Source organism: Diplotaxodon limnothrissa, linkage group LG10 (genome assembly GCF_057381915.1).
Source record: "Diplotaxodon limnothrissa isolate DT_005_m linkage group LG10, D_limnothrissa_male_GT1.1, whole genome shotgun sequence".
NCBI lineage: Eukaryota > Metazoa > Chordata > Actinopteri > Cichliformes > Cichlidae > Diplotaxodon > Diplotaxodon limnothrissa.
The window spans coordinates 8965441-8986534 of NC_140605.1; the positions used below are offsets into that span (position 1 = coordinate 8965441).

General features: G+C 40.6%; 1 protein-coding gene across 6 annotated transcripts in view; it reads left to right on the forward strand.

Annotated features, from left to right (window-relative positions):
- The window catches only part of ncor1 (nuclear receptor corepressor 1), a 62123-nt gene that overhangs the window by 23381 nt on the left and 17648 nt on the right, over nt 1-21094 (forward strand). For all 6 annotated transcript variants that reach the window (XM_085364335.1, XM_085364338.1, XM_085364337.1 and 3 more), the window contains exons 12-19: nt 49-227; nt 369-423; nt 1511-1609; nt 10876-11006; nt 11470-11765; nt 16601-16666; nt 18895-19031; nt 19149-19242. In XM_085364335.1, coding sequence (XP_085220461.1) covers nt 49-227; nt 369-423; nt 1511-1609; nt 10876-11006; nt 11470-11765; nt 16601-16666; nt 18895-19031; nt 19149-19242 — 1057 coding nt within the window. The remainder of the gene's footprint in view (nt 1-48; nt 228-368; nt 424-1510; nt 1610-10875; nt 11007-11469; nt 11766-16600; nt 16667-18894; nt 19032-19148; nt 19243-21094) is intronic.

Consider the following 21094-nt stretch of genomic DNA (forward strand, 5'->3'; position numbering starts at 1 on the left):
GTATTGGTTAAGAGGGGTAACAGAGGCTGCTTTGTCTGTGTTCCACAGAACAACGAGAAGCAGATGAGACAGCTGTCAGTCATCCCACCCATGATGTATGACTCTGAGCAGAGGCGAGTGAAGTTCATTAACATGAACGGCTTGATGGACGACCCAATGAAGGTGTACAAAGCCCGGCAGTTCATGAATGTTTGGACCGAACACGAAAAGGAGATCTTCAAGGAGAAGTGAGTTGTTTTCGTTTTGCTGGTGGCACAAGATGTTACAGTCGCAATGTCTCCCTGTACTTCAGATGTGGTTTATGGGACTTAATGCTAGCTTGCTCTTGTGGTTTTGGCACATGAATAATCTGTGGATTGTTTGTGCAGGTTTGTCCAACACCCCAAGAACTTTGGCCTGATTGCCTCCTATCTTGAAAGAAAGGTAAACTGCAGTTAAAGTGTTTGTCATAAGACTGCTTATTCTGATCTTTTGTAAGAAATTTATGTGTTCATTTTAGTTCCTATTTTTGTAGGTCTGCAAATCAATCAAATTTTATATGTATGGCACTTTATATGCAGGTCAGTGTAGTTCAGAGTGCTTGAAAGATGATTTATAAGCCAATAATAAGTAATACAATAATACAAATAATACCCGGCAAAATAAAAGTATGGAGTGCTTTGACTGCTCTGGGAGATGGGCCCTGTGAAAGAATCAATACATTTACCAAAAACAAAAAAATTAGTAGATGCATGGAATAATAAAATAGAAAAAATAGAAATAATTAAAGCTGCAAGCAGCAATGAGAGGGCCCTCCCATTCTGGTGTACCTCCAAGCGTGATGTGGTCAAATTTTGCTGAACGCCCCCAGACTTTTTTGATCCTCTTGGCATGTTACACATGTGTACCAAATTTCATTCATGTAGCTCAAACCATGCGCTGGTTGTACTATCATAAGTGACGCCATTGAGCCATTTCCTGCTCTCTGTATGTGAATCCAATAAAATATGTACATTTTCACCAGACCTTACACATGTGCAAAATTTTATGATTTTTTTTTTTTTTTTGCATTATAAAGCCTCAAAAAGGTGTTCAAAGACATAAAATAATAATAATAAACAGAACAGATACAATAGGGCCTTTGAACATTTTGTGCTCAGGCCCTAAAAAGCAAATACAGTTGCATCACAAAATAGAATAAAATGATGAATAAAATGAAAAAGCTTCCATCAGCAAATAAAAACAAGTTGGTGTTAGAAAGTAAATAAAAAATAAATGAAGTGATGTCTATAAAGCAGACTTCTTTGTACACTTACAGTGGATATAAAAAGCATAACACATCCAGGATTTTTTATGTTAAAACAAATAAGACTGCAATAAATTTCAAACCTTTTCCACCTTTAATATGCCCTACAATTTGGACAATTCAGCTGAAAAACAAACATAATCTGTTAGGGAAAAAATAGATAGTTGATAATAATAAACCAGGTTTAAGAACGGGAAATTCTTAAATTTGATATTCCTGTTTCAGTGTGTTGCTGATTGTGTCCTATACTACTACTTGACCAAAAAGAACAACAACTACAAGACACTGGTGAGGCGAAACTATGGAAGACGGAGGAGGAACCAGGTAAATCAAACACTTTTTAAAAATGTGATGTCGCTATTTTCACACTGGTACTGCAGCCCTAAATGTCTGATACACTGGGATCAGACATTAAAGAGTCTTAATGGTCTAACCAACCAAATCTCTGTGTAATGTGAGAGCAGCATAGGTGCGGTGAATTCAGTGGGCCACAGGGTGCTGTGCATCCTTTCTTCTGCATGCTGTACAGGAAGCACCCTCACTTAAACCAGACCTTTAAATCACACCCCCACTTAAATCAAACCAACCTGATTCACCCAAGATTTACAGAGTTCATGTGTTTTATTTATTTTCTTTTTACTAGTGTCAGTAACACGATGATGGATTTGTCTTTCACAGGCTTCTTTTATTAATAGGAAATTAGGTCAACTTTAGCAGTAAAACACCCTGTAAGCACTGGAAATAACAAATTATACAGTATGTCACTTGGCCTTATATTAAAACCATTGTTATGGATGGGCACAGCGTTTTCATCTGGCCATGACATGTCATTATTTCACAGTCTGCAGCACTGCCTTCGTCTTACTCTTACACACCTGTTTCATTTCTCATCAGACTGACAGCTGATAAATATACACATATGCTACATATATTACACAAGGACCACACCCCAGACTCTGCTTTGCTCGCAGTCTTCAAGGGCCAGAGAGAGCAACCTGAAAGCAGGGTTGACATTTACTTAATAATAATAATAATAATGGATTGCATTTATATAGCGCTTTTCGGGGGGCCTCAAAGCACTGTACAATTCCACTATTCATTCACTCTCACATTCACACACCGGTGGAGGCAAACTACAGTTGTAGCCACAGCTGCCCTGGGGCAGACTGACAGAGGCGAGGCTGCCATATCGCGCCATCGGCCCCTCTGGCCATCACCAGTAGGTGGTAGGTGAAGTGTTTTGCCCAAGGACACAACGACCGAGACTGTCCGACCCGGGGCTCGAACCGGCAACCTTCCGATTACATGAAGAACTGCCAACTCTTTGAGCCACGATCGCCCACTTAAGCTACGAGTAGTGAGATTATTACAATATGGGTTCAGTTTGACACAAACACTATCTGCACACGATAAAATATAAATAACCTCTGAGTTACTGAAATATAAATTAAAGTGTGCAGTGAAGTTTGGACAGTGAAAAATGTCGTCCAGGATTGGGTAACCTGACACTGTTGGTCTGACTTAAGTTTCTTAAATTCTTAAAAGACAACACTGTATAGATGAACAAGTTTATTAAAACGTCTCTTCATTTTTAATCTAGCCAGCAGTTTTGTTTTCTGGCATGGAATCACCATCATGCAAAGCCATGAAGAGTGCTGCTTTGTTGAAAATTGTATTAATTATTTTAAAAGTGGAGATACATTAATTTAATATTAATGTATTTTTTGAAAAGAAAATACTATATGTATTGTGGCAGTTACTTATTAAGTGCTGAATCTGCAATGCTAGAACACACAGAAAAGAAAAGTGAGTAAAAAAGGAGGTGTATGATTGAAAAGCTGTGCAGAAATACAGAACAGTGATTCAGAGACATGAAATAATTCCAGATTTTTGTGAATAATTCAGAGTAAGCTGGAATTCTTTTGAGATGATGCTACTTTCATCTGCCGCATGGGTCTCTCAAAAGACTTACTTGTCCCGGCATCAAGCAAAGAGACAAAGCGGAGCCGCGTCTTCCTTTGAAGCCTCAGTGTGCGAGCACTGTCAGATATGGAATGTAAACTTTGTTGATGCTAAAAGGAAACCTTTAGAGAGACATACATATGATTGTTGTCTTGGCTGCATCATTTTAAGTGCAGCCATCTCCTAACTCTGATTAAAATCAGTGCCAAATGTCAGCCAACACGTTCTGTTGGATTATTCTCCTCCCTGTTGGACTTTCCCCATTTCACTATAGTCTGTGTACAGGACATTCTGTCTCTGTGGCGTACATCTACTGTGCAGTACAATGGGTTGGTTGTAGACCATTTCTCTACATAAGCAAAAAAGCTGCCAGCAGCTGAGAGAGAACTTGACTTTTCTGTGACACATGAGGCCAACTATGAGCAGAGAAATGTCTTTCTGTATCGCCAGTTTCTGAGCTTATGATTGGTTGGACTTGTTGAAACCACTTTTTGTTTAACTTGTGGACGCTGGTATGTGATGTGGTGGATTGTTGTATACTGTTTACATTAACCGTTTTACTTGCATGCATAATAAGCAAGTCGGCTCTGTTGCAGATGCTGATTGATGCAGATTCCGAACTGCTTTTCCAAACAGTGGATGTTAAAGAAGGCTGTATACAGTAAATGGCCCTTTCTTTGAAAAGATTTTAAATTGTCAGAGTGATTATGGCTCTTACAGTCTTCTTTCATTCACAGATGAACTATAAAGGGTCCTTACCTGATTGATGAACATTGATTGATACTTAACTAGCCCAGGTCTACTCTTTTAGCTCACTAGAAAACATCAAAGTGTGAGCAATTTGTAATTTTTGTCACTTCGGAATGAAAATATTTAGTTCTTTTGTCACTTCTAAAGTAAAATCCCATCATCCTGTGATTCAGGGCAGTTCATTAAATAATTCAGTGTGTTGTTTTTCCCCCCATATACAATGGATTATTATTAATATTCGTAATAATGCACATCAGGACGTAGTGCACTTTTTAAGCTTTTTGTGCCTTAACAACTGCAGCTCAAGTGAGCAGAGTGAGTCATTAGAGTTGGAAGAAAAAGGACAAGAGTGAGCAAGAGTAAAGCAGTGGAATGTAGGGCGAGTGAGTGAAGCTGAGTGAAAAAAATCCTCAGTGAGACCGAGTCAGCGCTGGCAGCTTATCTGCTGTGTGCTGCTTTTTTTCTCTCTCTCTTTTTTTCTCCTCCTCGTTTTCCATTTCCTCTTTCTTCTGTTCTTCTGAGAGCGAGAGCGAGAGAAAGAGATATTCACCCCTCTCTGAGACGGCTGAGTTGGTACAGCCCGGCCATCTGACGGGCCCAAAAATCTCACTGTGCTGCTGTGAGTGCCAATCAAAGAGGAGTGCTCGACAGGGATTACCTTGAGTGACCCTGCATAGATTAGTGTGTGCATGTGAGATGGACAATTCTTTGGGCGGCTTAAGCGGCCTGATGACACGCTTTCCCGGAATATGTGTGGTTGTGCCGTGGCCCGGCAGCCCTTCTAAGGAGCTCTACTATGGTGCTGTCCTCCCCCTCTACTGCTACCGTTACCACCGCTATGGAAGCACCGGAGGGTAAATTCTCATTCGCACCACTGGTAAGCTGTGGCTCTCAGCGAAGGAAAGGGATTTTTATGACCAGCAAATGAGCTTACAGGTATGTCACTAACTGTAAAACCAGAGTTTTTAGTTTTGAGTTGAAGCCAGTTTACTTCTGTTGCTTTAGTCTGGGAGTTGATTTCTTGATTCCTCTGTTGCCTGTTTCTTCGCCTGCCTATTGAAACGTATTAGGACCTCTGCTGCGATGTTTTTTTTTTCCTTCTTTTTGAAAAAAATTCAAATCCATGATATGTGGTCATGCCTGTTTTGTATGTGCTTTGAGAAAATATTGGAAATTGCTTCAATGTCATGTTCATGCAGTGACATTAGCTACACGTTAACAGATTTAGCATATTTAAGCACATTTAATCCTCAAGTAGATACACGAGCAGATGACAAGTTGAATAAAAATATGAGATGTTGTAAGATGTCGGGCCACATCATTCTGCTTAAACGGCTTCAGCGAGCCTCGACTTTGACAATAATTAAATACGTTTCTGGAACTTTATTAAAACAATGTAACTATACCCTGACTGATCCTGGAGTTTTTGGCTGATTGCCAATACAAATGTTAGGGAGTAAATTCAGATATCAATATATCAGCTGATACTGAGTTTCCCACACTTAGACTTTACTTTGGCATAGTGCCCAACCAAATATACTTAGCATCGCATTTTAGCTTTGCGTTTTTTTTTAAATCTGTGGACAATAATCTTACTTTTGTTTTGCCCATCTCGTGTTTTCCCACCAACAGGCCATCAGCCCTGTTTTTCAGATGCGGAGTCCTGCTTTGCTGTGGTAATTGGTTCATGAGCTGCTCCACAGTGTAGTTCAAAAAAAGTTAGCAACTTTGGTCTAATTTGGATTTCTGTGAGGAATCTCTGTAGAGCCTACAAAGTAACCTACGCAAGTGGCGAACGTCATTGCCAGCATTTCTGTTGTGCTGCTGCATTATGTGTTTATCACCATGTGGTCGTGTTAAATAAAGTGTCAGCCGATGGAAACAAATAAAATGCTGAGACTTTTTTCCCTCCTGGGTCTCCACTCTTTCTAGTGGTCAGGTTGTTTTGTTTAGTTGTTTTTCCCCAGAAGAAAACATATTTGTCTCTCAAGTTTTTTCACTTTTTTTGTACATTACCTCACATAAGGCCAGAAAATTTTTGTCACTTGTGATTCCTTATACTGATGAAGTGATTATTATTCATTATTACTGGGATGATGGCTGTTAATCTCTTACTGATAAATCCCAAAACTGTGGTAAAAACATAGCTGGAAATGCACAGGAGGAATTGATGGTTCTCAAGAGGCCAATCACGGTTAGGGATGGGTATCGAAACCCGGTTCTTGTTGAGAACCGGTTCCCACTGTTTCGATTCCTTGGAATTTTTGCCATTTTTGCAAACGATTCCCTTATCGATTCCAGTCGCCCCGAATGATGTCACCACGTTGCGGAGCGTCATTTACCTGGCAGGAAACACAGCACCTAAGCGGCTCAAACGCTCAAAAGTTTGGTTATACTTTACGAGAACGGATGACAACAGGGCAACTTGCAAAGTAGATATTTCATTTAAGGGAGGAAACACTACGAATATGCAAAAGCATTTGCTCACAAAACACGCGATAACCTTAAATGAATGTCGTGTTTTTAATTCCGCTCCGGACTTGTGAATCATGTAGTTACAATTCTGAGGAGGTGTACATCGGGTTATGCTGAAGGTTACAAGGTAGAGTTTCAGAGGGGATTGCAGTTACGATGTAGTTAGGGTGTAGATTTCCCACTGAAGCATACATCCCCAGTTTCCACAAAGCCACAGTTACCTCAGCTGTGGTGTTACTTTGGTTCAAGTGCATTAGACAGTGCTGAGGAACATAAACAATGGAGCCCCTACTGGAAAAATTCTGTCATGGCACCATTTTGAAATTATCCCAAATTTATTTTGTTGCTGCATTATGTTTTCATACCTGTACATAACAGGATGGCATATACTGAGATTCAGTATATCTGTGACAGCCCAATATCTGTGAGGCTTTATATGGAGCTATTCTTCCAATAGATCTTCCCTCATTAGGTGTTTTAGTTGTAGTATTGGAGAACTTTGTTAAACATGTACCTCATATGTATTTAACTTGACTGAAATTGTGTGAAAACCACTTTTACCACTCAGTTTCACTATAGATCTTTATATGTTATAACTTCGCTCTCCTCCACCGCTAGCTGGCTGACTAACAACAGCACAAGCAAGAGTTGGCTCACAAAACTGGTTTTAGCACATACTTTTACAGTGCCACCATCTGGCAACAGACCTCTCTGCAGGCAGATGGGCAGACCCTGGAGTGGAGCAGACAGCGAAGGCACTAGCTCTGCTTGATCATAAACTACACTTAAGTATCCTTGGGCAAGATACTGAACCCCAAGTTTCTCTCCGATGCATTTATCTGAGTATGAATGGGTGAATGAGGCATGTTGTGTAAAAAGCTTTGTGTGCTCAAGTAGTAGTAGCGCTGTATAAGAACCAGTCGCATAACTACATAGGGATCGGGCGACCTTATCCTGGAAGAAACCACTTGGTCAGAGGATAGAAGCGTCCAATTAGAACAACTTGTGTTGTGGTAAATTGCCCACCCACCCTCACCTATCAGGTGTAAAGCAAAGATTTTTGCAGACATTTTTATTTATTTGTCTGGCACTGTGAAACGTGCACGCATAGCTGGTACATTGTATTGGACTGGAGCATTCCATTCATTCCTAAATGAGAAAATGTACTCAACTCAGACCCAGGTGGACCCTTATAAACCATAGTAAACAGGGAAAATGATGATACTGATGTCACCCATCATCGTTTATATAGACACTTTAGGTGTTGACACTCAGAAGAAACCTCTGTATGAGCACTGGTAAAGGAGTAGAAGTGATTTCTTAGCTAGACACAGAGCACATAAGGTATGAACTGAGGTTGCAGGTTGTACCATTCTACTTGTGCAAGGTGATTACTCTTTGACCTTCAGTTTGTTTTGCCACAGTATTCCTTAATAGCCTCTTTCTCAGTTTCCTGCCAGTTTTTGAAGCCATGAAGTAGATTTTATTGGTTTATAGTTCTTCCCCACGCAGTGCTGGATAGTAACCATGGCAACTTTCTTTTCTTTTCTTTTTTTTGGGACAAGTTGCTACACTGTGCTTAGGAGAAACCACCAGGTGTGCATAGCATTTTCATAGAACTTGGAGTGGTTTGACAGTTTTTAATCTTTTTGGGTTCCTTTACCAGAATCCTTATAAAAATGTGTTTTCCTAGTATTTGTCTTATGTGTGATAGCAATAACTAATGAATATTAGGACTGTAGATGATCCATAGTAATAATCTTTTTGTTTTTTTAAAATTTCCTATTCCCACAGTGGAATGGTTTGTAGAAAGAGTGAGAGATTACTCGGGTGGCCTGAGTTCTGTGGTAGGAAAAAGAAGATTGACTTGTGGCTCTGTCATTTCCTAAATTAAATACAACTTGTGAATCAGCAAAAGACGGGAGAAATTAAAACTCTTAAAATATTCAAGACAGGTCAGGAAAGAGCTTCATTTAAAAACACTGAAGAGCCACAGAGCCACAGGGACTCGCTGACTTTGGGAGAACATCTGTGTAGAAGCTCTTTACGCAGTGTGGGAGAAGAGGCAGGAATGCCATGGCTCTATGGCCATCTCCAAAGCAAACACGAGCATTCCCTGACCAAACCAGAACAGCGCCTCACAGAAGGACATGCATGGGGAGAATAAACTGGGCTGCTGTCCTTTGCAAAGAAAGGTCTTTGAATTGGCAAAACTGACCAAAAAGCAAGCGTCTCATGCTACTGTAGGTAGACAGTGAGTCAAGAGTTAAATCCAAGTGATAGGTTGTACTCTATCAATCCATCCATCCACTAGTAATCCCAGCTTCAGGCATGCAACACTTAAAGGCTGCATCATCATACTGCACGATCGATTCATTCATCTATTTTCTTAACTGCATATCCAACTTAGGGTCACAAGAGGCAAGTTTACACCCTGGACAGGTCATTAGTCAATTACATTATAGGCACTATATTATGCAATATTGTTACATGGATAGCATGGATTACATTGATTTTTTTTAAGTAGCTTGTGATCAACAGTTTTGACAGTTAAACAGCAAATTGCAACAACGTCAACCATGAACCATCAAAGTTTCCAGTTATGTGGACAATTAATTTAAAGGAAGCTCTGTGCACAGACTAATAGAGTTTATGGGAAAACTTGAGGACAGCACCACGTGCAGTTTTCTCGCATACTGTTGATTTGATTTCTCCTGTGTGTGTCTGTGTGCGTGTGTCCATTATGATGTAAAAACTCTCCGATACACTATCAGACTGGCTAAAGCAGCCACTAGTTCTTCAAGTTGAACACAGACTATTGTTCTACAGGAGTCGAGGCTGACTCCATTAAACTATGTTACAGTTTTCTTATTGCTTTTTTTTTGTGCTGTGTAGATTTTACTGTATAACAAGACAGCCAGACTCCTTGTGTGCAGAGACATGTTTTTGTAAAATAGACAAGACAGCCACATCCTTTTTTTTTCTTCTTCTTCTCCCCTAAGTGGTACCCGTGTCTTCATTCTATTTTCCTGCCCATATCTTTTGCCTTTACCATTGAGCGAAACACATTCCTTGGCCCCATCTGGTACCAGCATGGAATCTTTGGCTTGGCGTAGCCAGACTTGTTGCAGTGCAGCTCTTTCACTGAAACAGGCAGGAGAAAGCATTCTGTGGTGAACCACGCCAGCAATGATGATAAAGAATGCTGCTCTGTCCTCAATCACTCCATCTGGCTTGTGTTTTGTTTTTCTTTTTAATTCACATACAAATGATATTTTCACCCCATTCATATAGGTTTAATATTGAGTGAGTTAGTATTAAGTGAACTAATTTGCTTTGATGCAGTTTGTTTGTTTGTTTGCAGGACTACTCAAGCAGTCTCAAGCTGTTCTTGTTATCTGTTGGCAGTATGATATAAAGTTCATGAATAGTTAAGTGAGACACGAGAACTGGCCACACATCAGGGTTCTTCATTCTGTAATTAGGACAAACACATAAAAGAGAACACTGTCTGCAATATTGGTTGTTTATGCTGGATAATAAAAATACAGTATAGGGTCACATCTAAAGAAGAGCGTACAAAGCTTGTTAATCTTCTGCCATATTTTGAGTTTTGCTGTAATTTGTGCAGATGAAAAGTAAGAGTAATCAATGAGGGGCAACATTTGTTTTTATCGTTTTATTACTGAACATTTAACCTTACTGTTTAGGTTGTGCTGTATGATAGTGAAGCAGCATCAGACTGGCGGAAGGTGAAACAAGCCCTTTGAGGGGGGAGAAAGATAAAATGCTTTTGTAGTGGTTGGAACTGCTTGAAGTGTCTTACTGGGTAGATTTTTACATTTGAATTGAAGCATTGATAAGACTTTGCTCTGTATAATAGTCTCCCTCTTTGAGTTCTTGATTTATATCAATCTTGGAAGCCATCGGCTGGTCTGCTGACTTTCGTCTGTAGCCTCTGGGAGAGCGGCCAATTTTTTTGGTTCTTCCAGTGTAGCCAACGGATATCCAGGCAAAAATTCCCATTCATATCCGCTGGTTGTTGTTTGTGAATGCAGATAATTTCAAATGGACAATCGACATTGCTAAGATGTTAGCCGATGGTTATCTGGTGCATTCTGACAAATGCAATCCTGTTTTTTGTGCTCCGCACGGGCTGTTAAACTACATGGAAGCAAAGCCTACACAAACAGGGTGGTTCAGTGGCACCTTGACTACAAGCAGATTATAAACTGAAAGCTTGTACTACCAAAAATCTTGTCAGATTCTGCATTTTCATATGAAGAATGCATTTTTAGAGATTATACTAAGTTTGAACAAATAAAATGTCTTTAACTAATCCACACTGTACTTAATGCTACTTCTTAATGCTCAATATTTCCCCCATGTGCTCTTGTCTTCAGCAAATAACACGTCCCTCACAAGAAGACAAGTCAGACGAGAAGAACGAAGAGGACAAGTCTGAGAAGTCAGAGAAAAAAGAGGACGAGGAAAAGAAGGACGAGGAAGAGAAAGATGAAAAGGAGGATTCTAGGTGAGTTATGAATAGTTGTTTGTCCTCGTGTCACCATTAGGCCCTGCAGGTAAAAGTCCTGTTTGTTTGATGTCAGTGTTTGATCCATTCACTCTGTGAGAAAGGATGTCATGGTTACATATGCTGTATTATATTTCACTGCTTTCAGTTAGCTGTAGTTATTAGGAAAGAGTTCACTTTTGATACCCAGCGACCCTGTACACTTTTGTACTTTAAATTAAGGTGTATTGCAGTGTATATTAGTGGTTCTTGGCTAATAGACAGACAACTTGCTAACTTGTAAATTTGTCTGTCCAGATTGTCTACGCCCAATCTCTAATAAGGTGTGTGTATGTGTGTGTGTTCAGTCAGCGAGGAGAAAGAACAGGTTACCGTAAGAGAGCTTGTTATTGCGGAGCCAAAAGCGAATAGATATTTGCAGTACCAACAGCTAAAAGCTGTGTTTCCCTGTCCAAAACCACAGGGACATTGGCAAGGACAAAGAAAAGTGTGACGGTGGGGAAGACGACGACGGAAAGGAGCAAAACACGCCGCGTGGCAGGAAGACTGCCAACAGCCAGGGACGCCGTAAGGGAAGGATCACCACACGCTCCATGGCCAATGAGGCTGCATCTGTGGCAGCTGAGGAAGCACCTCCCACTGCCCCCGAGCCTTCCTTGCCAGATCCACCACAGTTCCCTAAAACTGATCCAGCTCAGAAGGCCATGAAGGAGCCTGCAAAACCCCAGACTCCAGTAGCTTCCATGGATGCTGCTAAAGGTGAATACTCTCAGGATAGAGTCTGGGGTCTGGAGTGTTGTGAATTTTTGTGCACCACATTCAGTCGTATACTATTTAGGGAATGGGATTAAAATGTTAACAAAAGCAGTTCAATACTATGAAAGTATACATAGTTGGAACATTTTAAACATGACCCACAGCAATCTGTCAGCGAAAGCAAACTGCAGTTAATTTTTCTCTCGTCACTTCTTGTATTATGAGCTAACATGAATACCTATTAAAACAAGGTTGCAATAGAGACATAACACTCAAAGAGTGCTAAACTCATACTTGTGCATGAAAGTTCTACATCCGAGAAGGTGTCGTTTAAACTTCCAGAGGAAAAAACAATAATAATTCAAAGTGACTGGCTAAATAAGTTCTTGTGGTCATTTAAAATGGCTGCCATGTGTCAGCTTCTAGAAAGACTTTGGTACACGATGTGTTAGAATATTGCTCTGTTGGATTTCTTTTCATTAAAAATGTGTAGACTTTAAAGGTGGGAATAGTTTAAAAATGGAAAGTTGGCTCAGGTACTCATTGCCAGGTGTGTGCATTTCCCTCAGGAAGCTGTTTGCAGTCTGTCTCTCATCAGTGGACTGCTGTAGTTGTGTTCTTGTCATGGTACTCCTTTACACACTTTCAGTACTTGACGTCTGTCGCTCTGAGGGTGATAGCTCAGGTTACCAGTTACCCAGCTCCCTGTCTTTTAAGTTTCTCTTATAATTGAAGCACTCTTCTGCCACCCATGTTTAGTGCCATCTTCTGTCAGTACGGAATGCAACGTCATGTGGTTGGTTGGTTGCGGCTAATAGACTTACAATAGTTTATGTTAGCTAACTAGTGACAGAATCAACTGAGGGGAAAATAAGGACACTAAAACTAAAGGTCAGTTTAGGGGGATCACTTTTGTGCTGCCCCTGGCTGCAACAATGAGTTTTATGTTTAGAAAAAGAGGATATACTGTCCATTTTCACTGTCTCCTTAGCAGTAAGTTGCTTTATGTTGTTTGGCTAGCTGAACTCAAATGGGAAAATCCATCTGCTAGCTGTAATGTTTGGATTTCTAAAGCACTTTATGAATGTGTGGAGGAGAACCTGTTGGAGTCACCAGACCGAAAAGCTGGAGTCCAACACTCCAGCCAACACCGAGCCGTATAATAACCTGACAAAGCAGATGTTTGCATGATGCGATCAACGCTATTTTATGCAATAAAATATTCTCTCTTTTCCCAACACAACCAAACAGTTTACAAGATCAAAGGTTGCTACGAGCGTACACATGTAGTAAACTGTGATGTTGTAAACTGTTTGATTTCTTACCAAAGACCATTGGAAATCCTGACATCCATCGGCATGTCCACTTACATTTGGGCTTCGCTTTTCCTTACTTCTAATATGAAATAATGAAGTCAATGAGATAATGTGAAGAAAAAACAAAAGGTCTCCAAAAATTGTGGCATCTCTTCCTCAGAGCCTCCACTTTGTTTTTGTTTGTTTTCTTTCTGTCTATTGCACACTTCGACCTAATTTTTCTGCCCACATACTGCTGATGGGATTCCTGATTGTGCTTTGGTAAGAAACTTAGTTATGTTTGTGGTGTGGTGTTGTTATGTATGTAGTAAACTGTTTGGCTGTGTTTGGGCAAAGAAAGATTATTTTATTACTAGGGGTGCAACGATACACAAAATTCACGGTTCGGTTCGGTTCGATACTTTGGTGTCACGGTTCGATATTTTTTCGATACAAAAAAAATGTTCATGCCTTTTTAATTTGTCATTTATTAAAATTATAAATATATATTTTAACTCAAAAGTACAGTTTTTAAATTTAACCCTAACCCTTGTGCGTGTTTTTTATTTTGACAGCGAATGCGCACCTGCGGACCACTTATGTGCAGCCCTGGTTATTTAGCTCGTCATATCGCAGCCACAGAAATTCTTTTGTCCATGAAACCATAAAGCTGCACTTTCTTTTTGCCTTATAGTCTGATTTGTCATAACTTCTCCGTTTTGTGGTAAGCTTTTCTTTGGCTGTCACTTCTTCACCCTGACCTGTCTTATTTGGCTCAGCAGAACTAAAATATATATCTGTCTGTGAAGGTTCTCAGTCATCCAGGTCATCGTAGTCAAATATAAATCCTGCTGCTTTTACACACGCACTCACATAAGCTCAGCGATTCTCTGCGCGATCAACCTCTCACATGTTTAAGCTGTGGGAGATTTCACTTGTCATGTTTGCATAGTAAGCTAACAATTAATAAGACGATGTCAGAGGAATTGGTGCACAAATTATCATCACTCACAGATCAGTGCTGTCGCTCTCTATACACAGTTCGGGCGATTGCAAAGTGAAAGCAAAAAACAAGCGCAAATTCAAACGCGATTTCAATATGTCACATATTGACAGTGGCTCACCGATGCCAATGACATAATTACCCAGCTACATTTCTGAAAGAATGCAAAAGCATTGACATATATTTTTCCTTCCTACAAAAGCCCGACGGGCAGGGCAGAGATAGATTTTGGTAGCCCGACTGAAAAAATCGCTAGCTCCGGGACGTCGGGCTAGCGATATTGCGAGCCCTGTATCTGATTGAGGAATCACTCATCTTTGGAAAAGAGAGTTTATTACAGAGAAATGTCTCTTTCCAAAATAAAAGCTATACTATACGCTTCTTCTGGGCTATATTCTCAGCAGCATATTAAACAGCTGTCTAAATGACTCGGCTAAAGTTAGTAGCATGCTTGTTGTTTTTGTCTTTGCACTAGGATGATGTAAATGTGCAGTCATATTCGTTGTGTTCCCACTAGTGCTTTCAGGTTAATCTCGTTGAAATGACCTTAACGCCACAACACGGCAAATCTCCGTTAACGAGCTACCACCGATTGCCCTGTGCATGGGGCTAGACGGCCAACACGTTAACGAGCTAACTGCGCTAACACACTAGTTCCCACCTATGTAATTGAGCATTGCATGGCACATCCAACATACTGTTTTACTTTAGTCCATGACTCGCTTACCTTCAGGGTCATACATCACATGAAAACCAAAATAATTCCAAACGCCAGATCTGAATGAGGGGGGGGGGGGGGTCCATGTTGCAAGGAGAGCTTAACTTCTGTCTCGCTAGCTTGCCCTGCGCTCTTCCTTCTGACGATGCTGTCTGTGTTGAGCGCTCAGTGAATCTGCGTTCGACTACTCCGCCTAGGCTGCACTGTCGACCCTAGGCGGAGCAGTCGAACGCAGATTCACTGAGCGCTCAACACAGACAGCATCGTCAGAAGTAAAGTTGATAAAATAAATTACAAATTTTGTATTGTTCGATACATATGCGTACCGAACCGAAAGCACTGTATCGAACAGTTCAATATCGATACGAATATCGTTGCACCCCTATTTATTACATAAAATATTGCAGATCACGTCAGCTGATTTCTCTGATTTATTGATTCTGTCACTAGTTAGACTTACATTAGTTTATGCTAGCTATTAGCCGCAACCAACCATCCAACCACAGGATGTCACGTTCCGTATTGACAGAAGATGGTGCTAAACATATTTTTAAAACTTGAACTTTAAGCACTTATTTCTTAAATCCAGCTTCACACACAGAGTGTTTTCTGCGTCAGTTTTTGAGAGCAGGGCTCCATGATGTAAATTAGCCTTTATATATGTAGCATTTCATGTCCTCTTTAACCCTTTACAGTGTCCACCCATGCTTCAAACCCTTTCTATCCTGGTTTATGTAGGACTTGTCAAACCTAATCTCCTTTAATGACTACATTGTGGATTTTGAGTGGGACTGTTTACTTGCTCAGTAACCCCTGCAGCCATGATGTTTCTTAGAAGTACGTGGGCAAAAGGGTAGCTATCTGTCAGTGTTGCCTAGCTGAAATGGGGCCAAGCAGATTGAGGAAGCTGCTGATTCAGTGGGGGTTTGGATTCTCTTTTGGGGGCTGGTGTGTGTGTGTATATATATATATGTCATTAGGCCACATGCTATGCTGTAGGCGGACACTCTGTTTTCATATCCGACTGATTAAGAGCCACTCTAGAGGGGCCTCCCCTGTAGTGGGGTGCATTTCATCAGTGAAGAAGAAAGCTTAGTCTGGTAGACATTTGCTTAACTAAAAGTAAAACACAGTGTGGCAGGAGAAGTCTGAACAGTGAGAATTGATCTCGTCTTCAAGATTGGTGGGTTTGAAGGGGGCAGACCACCTCTTAATGTCAAGGGTACATCTGCAGCTATATTTGTCCAAATGTTTACACAGTCTCAGTGGGTGCCATAGAGGAGAGTGGGCTAGAGTTCATTCAGCCCCCTCCACACTTACCGTGCTCTTCTGTGAATTTTGTTAGAGGCGGGGCAATGAACTGTGTAATCAAGCCAAGGCAAAGGGGAGGAGCGTGTATCTGTGCACGCGGGAGGGTTTTTGGGTTGGCTGTTCTGTCTATTTGTCTCCATCCAAGGCCATTTCCCAAAGAGGGAGGCATGGCTCTCAACTATCTGGTGCTACATCAGCTGACCAAGGCCCTCCCCTCTCGGATTAGAGAGGAGCAGGGCTTGCTCAGGGCTGTGGGGAAGGAGAGAGAACGAGAAAGCAGGAGAAAATGAGAGGAGGAGAGTAAGCTAGAGCGAGAGTGTAAGTGAGGGAGCAGGTCTCGACAGCCCCTGAATGTAAACAGATTATTAGATTAGCGGCCATGAGAAGAAGACGACTGAAGAAAGAACTGTCATTCTCTCACCGTCACCCTCCCTCCTTCACTTTCTATTGCTTTTTTTCCCTCTCTCCTTCTATCAGTGCTGATGGGGCTGTGTCTGTCTTTGTTATTTAGCTGGCGCTGGTGAAACCGGAGAAACTTCTCGCTGGACCGAGGAGGAGATGGAGGTTGCCAAAAAAGGTACTGCTTTAATGAACTACTCTCTTTCCTTTATGTCTTTGTCCTTCCTGTTATCACTGTGCGGCTGAGACGCCTCTGCTTCTTACGATTGTGTTTTTCCCTCCATCTCCCGCCTTTTTCCATCCGCTTTGATTATCTGATATTGCGTTGCCCTGCCCGTTTCCTACATGCAAACGGGAATGACTGCGCACATGCATTCACACAAATAAAAACTATTCCTGGTGCTTTACTGGAAACTGTTGGAGAGCCTGTAGTCCGCCCCCCCCCCGCCCTTTTAGCTGCATTGCTGACTTCTCAGAAGTGATCTATTAAGGCCATCCAGGAAGCAGCAGACCGTGACGGTTTCTTTCAAAGATCTCTATCTATTATTCAGGTTCAGACGCTTTTCAGATTCTCTAAAAAACAGAAAGGAAAAAAAAGTGAAAGTTACTTCAACAAGTCTTCGAAATATTCATTGCACGCGTCGCTTGGTCTAAGGTTAGACACTACATGTCTTTAGTCAGCTAATGCCACACAAGTATGCCTACGCTTGCCCCTTTCTGCTTGGATTTGCTGGTGATAGGTTCTTATTCAGGGTAGATTGGCAGAGTAAACAAATGGATTCATGTTGAAAAATTAAGACTGTTGCGTGTTTCGATTTGCTCCACCTTTCCAAAAATACGAGTGGATATCATCTCCTCAGACAGGAAAGTCATATAACATAGTAGGTTCGGAAATCACCTTTATGCTGCCACATGTGGCTGATCAGGCAGGCCCAGTGAACAGTTTACCTCTGAGTAACTTGATTTGTTTATCTGAATAAGCCCTGGTGTTATTACAAGGCTGAGACATGCCAAGCTTGGTAGTCAAATCAGAACATCCCCTCAGATTAAGAAAGAATTTGGGTCATTGCAGTTCTTTATTGTTGTCTGGATGATTTCACACCTTTTACTAAAATGTGATATTAGTATAATTAGAATTTGGTATAATCACTTTCGTTTAAGCTGATGTAATACAGCTTATGTATTGTTGGTAGGCCATATACCCCTAGTTCCTCAGCGAAATCTGAGGTGTTAAAATCAGTCAGACCAGAGCAGCTACCACATTGAAGTTATAAAGCTCACAAAGGCCTTTTATTGCTAAGTGTATTACGGATATTTTGAATATATAACTGGATTGAATGTTGTCTTGGTAACACAAGAAACAGTGACACTTTCTTCGATTAGCTTTTAGAAGAAGTTCACTTGATTGTTTCCCAGTTTCTGCCTTCAGATTTAGTGCTGTGCTCACAGCACCATAACTTAATTTGTCAATGATTACTATGAACGTGTGAACCACTGATTGTAAATTAATCTCAAGACATATTCTGTTTGTGCACAGCACTGAGAAATACTATGAAACATCTGGCACAGTTGTGATTATGTGGAAGGAGTATTAGTTAAATATAGTACCAGAGCAGTTACAGCAGCACAGGAAAAAATATGACCAGGGCTGTAACAATATTGGCTAATTAACTTGTCACAGTGATCAAAGCAGATAAGCTAAGTGGTGATCGGATAGAGTGAGTTTACTGTATTCAAGTACATCCCCCCCCCCCCCGCGCGCTCCAAACAAAAAAAAAAAAAAAAAAAACGAGAGCTGCTCTGAACTGGAACATTAATCAGGTTTTGTCTTTAGCTGTGCAGCGATTTGTCAAGCTGCCAGTATCCTTTATCTTAGTGGGATTGGGCGGGAGAGAGAGGTCACATGGGTTACAGGATTTAGTGAAGAGCTGCTCTAAAGGTAAATGGAAGTCTTCCAATTGACTGTAGGGTGAAAGAATAATTTCAAAGTTTAGTGGGACCATTAAAGCTGATTGTGCAGGATGGGGAAGACCAACAGCAAATCGCAGCAGCGGGGATCCCAAGAGTGTAGTGTAATTTTTGTGGTGATGCTTTTATTTGTTAAAAGATATCGTTAAGATTTAACTGAGATCATCTTCCAGAGCCACATTGGAGGTTCTGACACAGCATGAGAACCATTACTGCATGTTCACGCTAAATAGGGCTTTTAAAACTTGTCCTTTCTGCAGTGCCTTTTACATTACTGCAGCCAAACCTCGATTGAATACAGTGTCCATCGTGATTTTGTAAAGTCCTGTCTGGCATTAGTTTGTATTATTAAACATGAAATGCCTTGTTAATTTGTATTTTACCAAGTATTCAAGTTAGATTTTTGATTTTGCATCATCTCTCTCCGTCCTGCACCAGGGCTTGTTGAGCATGGGCGAAACTGGACAGCTATTGCCAAAATGGTGGGCACCAAAAGCGAGGCACAGTGCAAGAACTTCTATTTCAATTACAAGAGACGTCACAACTTGGACAACCTGTTGCAACAGCATAAGCAGGTAAGCTGATTGTAATCTGGATTCAGTTGCAGGCTGTCTTTAAGCTGTTGTAACTCTGTATGAATGAATGTATTTTATTAAATAAATTTTTTTGTTTACGTGTTTTTTGGTTCCCAGGATACACGAAAGGCTCGTGCTGATAGGTCTCAAGGTGAAGGTCTAGCCACGCAATCACCGGATGATGATGAGGACAATGCAGAGGACAGTGAAGGTCAGAGAGATGGATAAGATAACACATAACAATCACACACATTCTTAAGAACTCTTTTTGGGTTGTAAAGACTGCACGTCTTCATCGTGTGATAGATTCTTGATTATGAGCTTTGAAGCGTAGTGCTTGATCTCAAATGTTAAGTAAAGAGTTTAGAAGAAATCTGTGAAGCTCGATCCAAACTTCTATTTGTCATTTAAGTGTTTCCTCTGGGTTGATGGCAGTGGGCTTACTCTGTACTGACAGTAGTTTTAATAAGTGAGTGGAAAAGAGATCAAATGCAAAAAGGCAACGAGTAGAGGAAGAGACTAAAGATGTGAACTAATTCAGACTACATAGGTGCCTGTTGCATAACAGTTTGTAGCTTTGAAGACTGAAGAAAGCCCACTCTTTGAACACAAAGTGCTGGTCCCACTTGTTTGATCCAACAAGCAAACAAGCCTGCCTGTCTACCTGCCTCCCTCACTTCCAGAAATCCTTATCTCTGCTGGGTTTACATGGTGAAGGCATGAAGGCATTTTTTCTTTTTCTTTTTTTAACAGCACAGTGTTTTTGATGTTTTTTTTCTGCAAAAAACCAACAACATCAAACCAAGTTTAAGAAAGGTTTACAGACTTTGGACACTTCGACTATAATTTAAACAAACTCTGCTTTACAAGATAACTGCGGCGACGTCGCAATGTTGACTTTATCTACATCTGATGGAAATCAGGTACTGCTGGTGATCTACACGTCACAGATCTCACTTTATAAAGTTACACATTAGGCCATCAGAGGCATTAATAAAACTCTCATAACTATAAACATCGTGATTTACCATTTGGATATTTTGTAAAGCTGCTTCTTTGATTTTTGGTTTGATGCATTGAATGGATCTACAAATCTGGACTACCATCACCATGGTAACAGCTGCAGCTAGACAATATGCAAACCGAGACGGGCAGACAGGTTTTAAACATGTGGTTTCTGGATGTGAATTTATTTTTTATTTTTTATCACTTTAAGCTTTCTGTTTTGTTTGCAATACTGTACATCCGCATAGATTGCAGTTATCTAAACTTAGGTGTGAACTGAGCTTATGATTTCTTTTTATCTTTCAAGGTTGTGCTTGCGGTTGTGAGACCTTGAACATAGCACAGGCAAATATTATCAGCGATAAACAAAATATGGTGTTTTGCAATAAGTGGCAATCACATGTGTGCCTAAGCGTGAATGCATGTGAATACATTTCAAATGGGTAAAGTGAATGTTTAGGTCCTGTTGTAGATTTTCTGTCTGGGGTTTCATGCTATGTGAGTTTGATATAAATACCCCATTCTTTCTTGACTTAATACATGGAGGCTGTATTATGGCTGATGTTTTAATGGTTTCATGGAATATTCATTGAATTGTATTATTTCCACGATCCAATTGCGTCTTCTTTATATGATTAATCTTAGAGTATCTGCTCTTGTTTTGATTTATGTCAGGATGTCTATATTTATTTTCATTGTTAGAAGGAGTTTAGAAAAGTCCTGTGAGTTTTAGTTAGGGCTGAACGATATATCGCATTTGCGATAATATCGCGACATGATCAAGTGCAATTTTCTAACCGCAAAGGCTGCGATTATACTCTGGACATGTCCAAATTCATGGGCTGCATCCTCCTGAGGCCGCATTTGTAGAACGATTACGTCACAGCGACGTGCCGAAGGCTGTCCAAATTACTACCATATCCCAGAATTCATAGCGCGGCCCAGCCAAACTCCAGTTTCCAGCAATGGCGGCCGCTACTAAGTTTTAAAATTACTCATACTAATCTTTCTGGGTCACAAAATAAACTTTTAACATATTTTCAGGCGAGAAAGTAGTT